The sequence below is a fragment of the Lolium rigidum genome, chromosome 1, assembly GCF_022539505.1.
Source record: "Lolium rigidum isolate FL_2022 chromosome 1, APGP_CSIRO_Lrig_0.1, whole genome shotgun sequence".
NCBI classification, from domain to species: Eukaryota; Viridiplantae; Streptophyta; class Magnoliopsida; order Poales; family Poaceae; genus Lolium; species Lolium rigidum.
The window spans coordinates 186,408,072-186,418,052 of record NC_061508.1 but is presented as its reverse complement, the minus strand read 5'-3'; the positions used below and the strand labels follow the sequence as shown (position 1 = coordinate 186,418,052).

Here is a 9,981-nt window from a genome sequence, read left to right as displayed (position 1 = left end):
CATATTCAGCCTTCACATGAAGAAATTGCCAGTATCTTCTGCTTTTGTGATCTGCCAACTCACCAGGTTGCTCCCAAGGAAAACCATGATACCGGTGGTGCTCCTGCGCGTGTCTATGTCGCCGCCCGTATCACCGTCACTCGTAGCCGATCGGAGGCGCGCCATTGTTTCCGCGGGAGTAGTGCACTCCACACCGCAATGTCCCAGCCACATACCGAAGAATGTGCTTGATCGCAGCCATATGTTCTTGTGTCTTGTGTCGGCTGCTCCATGAACCGTGACACAAATCCCACGCTGAATGAGAGATTTGGCCGAGTGTGCACGAGATAGTGCGAGATACGCACGACGCTGCGATACTCGGTGGTGTCCACTGGCTGCGCTGAGCTCACCCTACTTAGCTTGAACCGAGGCTTCATCGGGACATGACATGGCTTGCAGCCCACCATGCCACTCCTCTCAAGGATCTTGACAGCATAACCTGACTGACAGAGATCAATACCGCCATTATGTTGATGTACCTCAATGCCCAGATAGTAGTTGAGCTTGCCCAGACCCCAGAGCACTCATTTCAAACAGTGCCTTCATCACATCCATATGATGAGCGGTACAGCAGCATGCTTGTGCCGCTAGAGCTAGAAGGAGTCGCACTGATTCAAGCCTTGCCACTGGCGCGAACACCTCGTCATAGTCCACGCCTTGTCTCTGCACGTACCCTTTTGCGACCAATCTCGCCTTGTGCTTGATCACTGCGCCACTGGCATCCTTTTTCACCATGTAAACCCACTTCAAATCGATGGGCTCGGTGACCATGAGGAAGCTCCGTCGGGACCGGTGTGATTGGCCTCGATGCATGCCATTTCTTCAGCCATAGCATGCCTCCAAAGACGAGTGTTCTTCAGTCTTCGGTGAAGGAGCCAGGCTCTTCTCCGAAAGCCAGGTGCAGCTCATAGTCGGGATCTTCGTCGACATCGTCGATCTCTGGTGATTGTGGTGTGAGCGGCGTTGCTGGCTCATGTGGCTCCTCTTCCAGGTAACGGCGGTTGGGGACCACGATTCCATCTCGGCCCCGTGTCTGCATGGGGTGCAGGGGTGCCGGTGCACCAGGCACCACCGGTGTGCCTGCAGATTGAGAGCCACTTGCTGATGCTTCTGACAAGCAACTCGAGCCAGCACTCCCTGATGTTGGCGTGGGTGGCGTGGGCGAGGACGGCATTGGTGGCGTGGGCGCGTTGCTCCTCTCAGGGGAGCTTGGCGACGGAGGAGCAGGCGTGTTCCCGGGCGGTGTAGGGACAGCTTGTGGGAATGCCTCGCCGCATATCACTGAGAGTGGATCGATGACGAAAGACATGTCAGATGATGTCTCCTCCACGCCTGCCCAGTTCCAGGGGCGGTGCTCGTCGAAGACCACGGCGCGCGATACATGCACGCGTCTGCCGACGGGATCGTACAAGCGATATGCTTTGCTCCCTGTTCATAGCCGAAGAACACCATTGCCTTGCTCATGTCGTCCAGCTTGTTCAGGTGTGGATGCGTGTCCTTGGCATGAGCGGTGCAGCCAAAGACACGCAGGAAATCCACACTCGGCTTTCGCCCGCTCCAAGCTTCGTAGTTCGTCTTGCCCTACACGCCCCTTGTGTATGCGTGGTTGATACGTTGCAAACGTATCTATAATTTTTGATGCTTCATACTTGTTTTACACCAATTTATATATTTTTTACTTACACTTTGTTGCATTTTTATATATTTTCCGGTACTAACCTATTGACAAGATGCCACAGTGTTAGTTCTGTTTTCTGCTGTTTTGTATTTCAGAAAAGTTATACAGGAAATATTCTCGGAAACGAAACAAAAGCCGAAGATCTTATTTTTCAGTAACGAAGACGAAGTTCGAAGGAGAGACGAAGAGGGGCCACAAGGCGGTCCGACCATGCCTTGGCGCGGCCCAAGCCCTGGCCGCGCCTAGGGGTGGTGTGGGTCCTCCACCGACCTTGTCCTTCCGCCTATAAATGCCTCCTGACGCAAAAATCTTAAATATACCAGCCTCCATCCACGAAAAGTTCTGTAGCTCCGCCGCCGCCGAAGACAAGATCTGGGGGACAGATGTCTCTGTTCCGGCACCCTGCCGGAACGGGGAATTGCCCCCGGAGCCATCTCCATCGACTCCACCACCATCTCCCTCGCCATTGCTGACTCCCGTGATGAGGAGTGAGTAGTTCTCTCCCGAGGCTGAGGGCTTTACCGGTAGCTATGTGGTCTATCTATCTCTCCATGTATGATCTTTATGTGATCATGAGCTTTGTAATCTAGTTGAATAAATAGATGTTATTCTTCAACTATTGTGCTACTCAAGTTGTTTTATTATGTGATCTCCGGAGACATCTTGTCCAACGGTGTGAAGGTGGCAGTGTGCACACTGTGTTTGTTTCTTAAGCTTAATTTACAGAAATACTTATGAAGTGTGGTGTCTAGTTAGTACCATCTTTGTATGCTCAAGGTGATAGTGTGGGGCGTTCATAGATTGGGAATGCGAACTTTAAGGAATGCTTATGCAGCCCTACGCAGTGAATTTGTGTTTATTATATATCAAACCGGAGAGTGGTTTAGAGTAGCATAGTGAAATGATAGTATCTATGTATTCAATTATGGTATCATTGTTGAGAGTGTCCACTAGTGAAAGTATGATCCCTAGGTCTTGTTTCCAAGCATTGAAACACCGTTTAAAACCAGTTCTGCTACATGTTTGCTTGCTGCCATTTTTATTTCGGATTGGAATTACCACTCATAATCATTCGTATTACTTGTATTTCACTATCTCTTCGTTGAACTAGTGCACCTATACACCTGATAAGTGTATTGGGTGTGTTGGGGGACACAAGAGACTTCTTGTATCGTAATTGCAGGGTTGCTTGAGAGAGATATCTTTGACAGTTACCTCCCTGAGATCGATAAACCTTGGGTGATCCACTTAAGGAAAACTTGCTGCTGTTCTACAAACCTCTGCACTTGGAGGCCCAACACTGTCTACAAGAATAGAAGCGTGCGTAGACATCAACGGTTGAGGACGAAGACGGCGGTAGACACCGCTTCTCCCCAGCAATGCGTTGGGACGCCCATGGCCTTGAGCATGCATCTTGCCGTGTCCACCACTGTTTGGTTTCGATGTTCCACCACGCCATTCTGTTGAGCTGTGTACGGTGCGGTGAGATGCTGCTGGATACCGAGGTCGGCGAGGTACGAGGCGATGTCTTTGGAGTTGAACTCACCACCGCGATCACTGCTGAACGTGTGCAGCTTCTTCCCGGTCTCGTGCTCCACGCGTGCCTGAAACCGGCGAATAGCCTGTGCGGCCTCGTCCTTGCTCTACAATAGGACGAACCACATGAACCTGCTATGGTCATCAACGAGAAGAAGGAAATACTTCTTTCCTCTCGGAGTTGCAGGTGTGATTGGACCATAGAGGTCGCCATAAACCAGTTCGAGCGGCTCCGTGGCTCGGAATGTCGCCATCTGGGGAAATGGAGATCGACGCTGCTTCCCGACCAAGCAGACGTCACACACTTTCTCAGCGTGTTCGATGAGAGGGAGGCCACCGACCATGTTGTCACGCCAGCCTTGCGAGCCCATCAAAGTGCTGATGGCCGAACCTTGCATGTCAGCGCCATGCATCCTCTGTGGCGTGCGCCGCAAGGCACACCGGTTTCACGAGCTGGAGCCGGATGATGTAGAGGCGAGGTCACGCACGATCATGGAACCGTCCTTGACAAGGGTTGGCCACCCAATCTCGTCGAGTTGGCCGATGGAGACGATGTTGCTCTTGAGCCATGGGATCCAGTATACGTGCGCGCGGTGTTCGTCTCAAGAGATGGCGAACAGAACCGTCCCACGTCCATGGATCGCCACGAGTGAGCCGTTCCCAAACTTCACGGTGCCTGGCACGCTTTTGTCCAGCTCAGCGAAAGCAGCCTCGTCGCTGGTCATATGGTTGGATGCACCGGTGTCGAGGTACCAGGCAGCATCGACGTCGCTGGGGTTCGTCAGAGCACGGCTCGCGCACGTTCTTCGTTCAAGAAGACGTGGTCACCAGCCTCGACGTGAGCAGCTGATGCCGTTGGTGGTGTGGCGCTTGCTGTCAGCGTCAAGGACACCTCCCTGACCATCAGAAGGCTTGGATCATCGGCGGCGGCGGCCTGTGGCTTGGATCAGCGTCGTCGACGGCCTGTGCCTGTGCAAGGTGTGCCTCCTCTCTCTTCTTACAACATTCACGCGCCCGGTCCTGCGATGCTGCAGTAGTGACACTTGTTGCGTTCACCGTCTGCGCCATTGCCGCCCTTGTTCCCGCCGGCGTCAGTACCGGCGGTCGCCTTCCCCCTTCGGTTGTTGTTCCCGCCATGGTTGCGGTCGGGCCCTTTTCCGCGTTGTTGTCCACCAGAGGAGCCACTCCCGCCGGCGCCATTGTTGGTGTCGCGTGCCACTCCTCCTCTGCCAAAAGGAGGCGACCACCCGTGTCAGCCTCTGGTGCGCCGCGTCCTTCAGACGCAGCGAGGCGCCCTGTGAGTTCCTCGATGGTCATGTCACTGAGGTCCAACAGGGTTTCAATCGAGCACGCCATCTGCGCGTACTGCCCCACACAGAGGAATTTCTGCACTGCCTTGAGCTCGTCAATATCATCACCCAGCGATTGCAGTTCGCTGACGATGCTCGAGACCCATAGGGAGAAATCCTCGAGTGCCTCGCCGTTCTTGAACGCGAGATTCTCGAACTCCTTCCGCAGCTTCTGTCGACGCGCATCATACAGAAACCTTATGACATGCGAACCATTTTTTTGTAATAGTAGACACACATCATGTTGACGGGAAATTCTTTATTGAAGTATGCATCAATTTACTGTCACCAGATCATACACAGCAAGAATGCTCCAAGGTTACCACTTACCCTAACCACAACTCTAGCTTTGAGAATTAAATTGCCCTGCAAATTTTGTGCTCACTTGAACAACCTAGTCATCAAAATAAATTTCGCTACTCTGTAAAAGGTGGCAACCCCCATTCGGTCGGATTGAAATCCAACAGGGAACTGAGAACTTGGTCAGCTTGTTTGTGGTATGAAACATCCAGCCTCAGATCTGGAACCATCACCGCATACCTGCAAATAAACAAATAGTTTCAGTTTTTACATTGTAGCAAAAATGCAGTTGTTTGCGCAGATGTAGCTGTAGTCGCCACTTACATTCCAGCATTCTTAGCTGCTCCTACACCTGATGGTGCATCTTCAAATACCAAGCAGTTACTGGGTTCTACATTACCCTAAGAAATGAAATACAAAGCAACTGCATCAGGGCGAGAAAGAGGTCGCACAGTGTCTTGAAGGAAGTAGTGATTACAAGAGTTCTGCAATGATAATTCTAGTACAGTACCTCAAACCTCCTCATGGCAGTAAGGAAAATATCAGGAGATGGCTTGCCAGCCTTCACCTCTGGATCATCCCCCATAACAACGTGATGCATCAGGGCAAACATTTCCTGGTGGTTCTGTGTCTTCAGTGCAAAATGACGTTTATGGGATCTGAAGATACCATAAAGAAAAAACAAATAATTTTTTTACACGAGTCAAAATTAGTAAGGAACTAAGATCAATGAAGAAAAAGCGCAGCGCACAAAATGAAGGCGATATGATTAATTTAGAGAAATTACCCTGTCGCAACACAGATAGGTATTTTGTTTGCATGGAGATGATGAATCAAGCGTAGCACCCCTGCAAGGTGAATGATTTCATATACCCATGATTAGCAATATCATATGCATATATTTAACCAGACATACTAAGTCACTTATGTGCCAAGACCAGTTCAAATAAACAAGAAAAGACAACCGCAATGACACGTCTAATTTAGCAGTGAGTAAGAAAGCCAATGGTGTTCAAATAGTGATTTTTCACTTCCAACGGAGAGAGATTCTTTTGGTTTGTTCAGTTAGTGATTACATCTGATTATTAACTTGAAGTTCTTGTGATTATATCAACTGAAGATTGGTTTTAATGCTAAATGGTTACGAAATAAAGAACAACCAGAACTAAGTCCCTCAAATTCCATTCAATTTCCGTTCCTTTCAACCCTAAAATTAAGACAGGGGTAATAACATACTGCTTTAAAATTTAAATCAGATGTACACGCAAAGTGAGTTGTCAAGCCATTCCATTGATACTTCCAGTTCCTTATTTTGCTGTCCTGTGACATTAAACAAGCAATTACAGCTGCGGATTACAATATTTTTTAGAGCAACCTGCTGATTACATTAACCTGGAAAGTTCTTTCTACAGCTCAAATTCCTTTCATTTGTGTACTTTTGGTCTAGCAAGCTATCAACACAATGAATGAACTGTGAACATAGTGCTCCTACAATCAATCAGGACAAGTGGCACAGTTTGACACATCACATAGTACACAACACAAGAGTATCATTGCAAGGGGAGAAACAAACAAGCAAGCAAGCCGTTCTCACCAGGGAGAATGACGCAGGAGGGGAAGAGCTCCTGCAGCATGCTCTCGCGCTCCTCGAGGAACTGCTCCGGAGTGAGCAGGCCAGTGAGGCCGCACTCGTCCACAAAGATGCGCGCCGACTCCGTGGCCTTCTTGCCCATCATCTTGGCCTTGAGGGACCAGTCGAATACCTTGCCGTACCTCGCGAGGATCTTCTCCTGAACCTCCGTGTAGAACCCCTCCGTGTCTGCACCCGTCCACACCAAAGGAAACACAATCAGTGTTAAACCACCATGAGTCCATGACATTGAGCATCGGGCAAACGGACATCCCCAAATAATAGGGGAGAAATAATCGAGCTATGCCCGAGAAGCTATCAAATCCAGCCATCCAGGAAGCTATCGACAACCCGAGAATCAGTAGCCTGGAAGCCAAGAAGCAAGACAGTGAGTAGGGGGTGTGGGAAGGAAAAGCGGGGAACAGATACCTAGCAGGAGCCCGTCCATGTCGAAGATGACGTGCGTGACGGTGGCCCTCGGCGCAGGCACCGGAACCGGCGCTGCCTGCCCCTCGCCGGAGTCCATCGATGCCATTGGCGCGCGAGAGAGATCTGGGGAATTTCTGTGCGAATCTCGCCTGACCGGTGTACCCGTGCACGTGCTCGTGAGAGCTGACCGTCCGTCCGGGGGAGCTGCTATATGCCCACCGGGCCGGCACGGACGGGGTGCTGCACACCCCCTCCGACCCGGCGGCTGTTAATTAGGCCGCGGCCCATCAGGTAAACGTCTTTTTTCCTTTTTCTGTTTACAGTTCTTTTTTTTAGAACTAACGTTTTTCTGTTTCTTTTTCTGTTCACAAAATTTGTTCAAAATTTTCTGTATATAGATTTTAGAAATGTACGATTTTCAATTTATTTAAAATTTTAAAATCGTTCAAAATTCAAAATCTGCTAAAAATTAGGAAATCATTCAAATTTCGGAAAAATCGTTTAAAACTCGGAATTGGTTCAAAAATCAAAATTCGTTCAAATTTTAAAATTGTTCGTTCAAAATTCGTTCAAATTTATTGTATGAACATTGCTTCAATTTTAACAATGTTCAAACCTGAACTTTTTTCAAATTTTAAAATTTTCAAAAATTATTTTCAAACATAAAAATAAAACAAGAAAACAGTTAAAAGAAACACAGAAAAAGAAAACAAAAAAAAGAAAAGGAAAGGGGGAATGAAGAGGGAAAAAACGCCTAACCGGGCCGGGCCACACCGCGCGAGAGGGTGTGCGGCACGGTGCAGGTGCCGACCTGGTCGGCATATAAGGATGGCGATGGATATGGGCCACACAGCCTCGTACGGTTCTTAATTTTGGACCACGGATTTCGATGCGATGGGTCCACCCTGAAACCTCTTCCTTCACGCCTGCTAGATCAATGTACGCTTTGGATCGTTCTGGAAAAAAAAGCTTTGATCGATTACCATTACTTATCTATCAATTGTTCACTCTGTCTTTGAATATAAGTGTGTTTTTTTGCATTGTCTTCGATGCATGCTTTTGATCATTGTCTTACTTATTTTGCTCCATTCATCCTAAAATATAAGTGTGTTTTATTTTGCATTGTCTTCGATGCAAGCTTTTGATCACTATCCTAATTTTGAACCATGGATCTCGACAGGTCCAGCCTGGCATCTTTTCCTTCACGCCTCCTAGATCAATATATTGCTTCGATATTCCTTATCTATCAATTGCTCCCTCCATCCTAAATTATAAGTGTGTTTTATTTTGCAATGTCTTTGATGCATGCTTTTGATCACTGATACATACCAAATCGTATAGGTTAAGCAATGTATAAACAATATATTATATTTTTCTGTGAGTACTAATTTTATGAAAATCGTCTACATGATATATATGCATTTGTTTACTATTTCCTATTTTTAAATGAAAAGACTACGTGGCCTGGGTACACAAATCAACGATAAAGGGACCCCCCCCCCCCCCGAAGCAACCGTATTTCATGTCATACGGACAAAATAAAACCTAGAACAAAGGCACCGGGGGAAAAGAAGTTCGTCGTACAACACATATGGGAGAGAGAAGTGACACACACTCATATAGAGATATAGGTCTTCAGGTTAGATGTGGGGACCCCGAACTAGCTGTCCGAAATTCCCTGTTATGTATACAGTTCACGATCCCATGATCAGTGCGCCGTGAACACATAACCGAACTGATATCAAATTACACCATCCATTACAAAGCGGAATAAGAAAATTACAACATGGTCACATGACCGATAATTACATAATAGCCTCGAAGGGCCTAACTAAACATCGCAGTAGCATCATCACTTCGACAGCCGCAGTACCCAAGTCATACTGCCATAACCCTACGAGCAACCGACCGGGAAGACGTTCCTAGCTCGCATAGACGTCGCCAACTCCTTCTTCGTTTGTCGAGTTCCTTCAAGTCCGGCCAAGTAAATAGCCGGGGACAAAGCCGTGAGTACATTTGGAATTGTACTCGCAAACCATCAAGAAAGATGCTAACGAGCTAACTAAAAGAGACAAGAGGAAGAATAGTTTCTCTTGTGGATATAGCATGTGAAAGAGCATCGGTTTCTCTTGTGGATATAGCATGTGAAAGAGAATCAGTTTCTCTTGTGGATAAAGCATGCCGGCATCTCAAGTGATGCGGACACTTTGGTGGTCCTATGACATCTCTGTATCTTTATTGAAGAAGATACTTCAAAAGATAGACTACGACATCTCTATATCTTGAAAGAAGAGGTAGCGTTCCGGCATCTCAATTGATGCGGACGCGATGGAAGTCCTATGACATCTCTATATCTTTATTGAAGAAGATTCTTCAAAAGATAAACTATGACATCTCTACATCTTTATTGAAGAAGAGTTAGCTTCACGCCATCTCAGTTGATGGAGAAACTAGGAAAGCTCTATGACATCTCTATATCTTTATTGAAGAAGAGTTCCTCTTCATGAAAACACTAGGAAGGGTCACCCAATTTTGTTTCATTTTCCTCAACCATCTCCACATGGTCGGCACAACATCTTTCCCGTACCCTTCCGGTACTTCCAACACACGCATTTCCTTTGGAAATCATTTTCAAAACCAAAACTCGACACAGACTCGGTAACGGCCATCCCAACCGGTCCATGACCGCGGACGCGGCTATTCGAATAGTTTTAACTCGCAGAGTGTGCGCACTTTCCCCACAAGATCCGATAAATCCGCCGGGATCATCCCCGGTTCGCCATACGAAAGTATGCGGGTCTCGGATAATCGGTCGAAGCCTTTCGCCCATTCAACTTAGCAAGAGGTCCTACCCTATGGAGTATGTACCTCCCGGCACCGTGGCAGCTCACCTCCTCTTAAGCGTGGCTCCACCGCCAAGCCAGGAGACCCATAGTGTCTTCCGGACGGGTCAGCCTCGAAGGCCTCCCGTTATACTATTGTCTCCAACTACGACAACCCGGACTCGGGGGTAACCGTAC

At 48.0% G+C, this 9,981-nt stretch overlaps 1 protein-coding gene across 1 annotated transcript; it reads right to left on the bottom strand.

The window, feature by feature from the left end:
- Positions 1 to 4,844: 4,844 nt before the first annotated feature.
- LOC124682826 ((DL)-glycerol-3-phosphatase 2-like) lies at positions 4,845 to 7,119 on the bottom strand. The gene is made up of 6 exons (XM_047217437.1): positions 6,962 to 7,119; positions 6,497 to 6,721; positions 5,690 to 5,750; positions 5,414 to 5,561; positions 5,227 to 5,303; positions 4,845 to 5,142 (listed from the first exon to the last, which is right to left on the bottom strand). The coding sequence occupies exons 1-6, from the start codon at positions 7,065 to 7,067 to the stop codon at positions 5,019 to 5,021; spliced, it is 741 nt and encodes a 246-aa protein (XP_047073393.1). The 5' UTR covers positions 7,068 to 7,119; the 3' UTR covers positions 4,845 to 5,018.
- Positions 7,120 to 9,981: the final 2,862 nt, after the last annotated feature.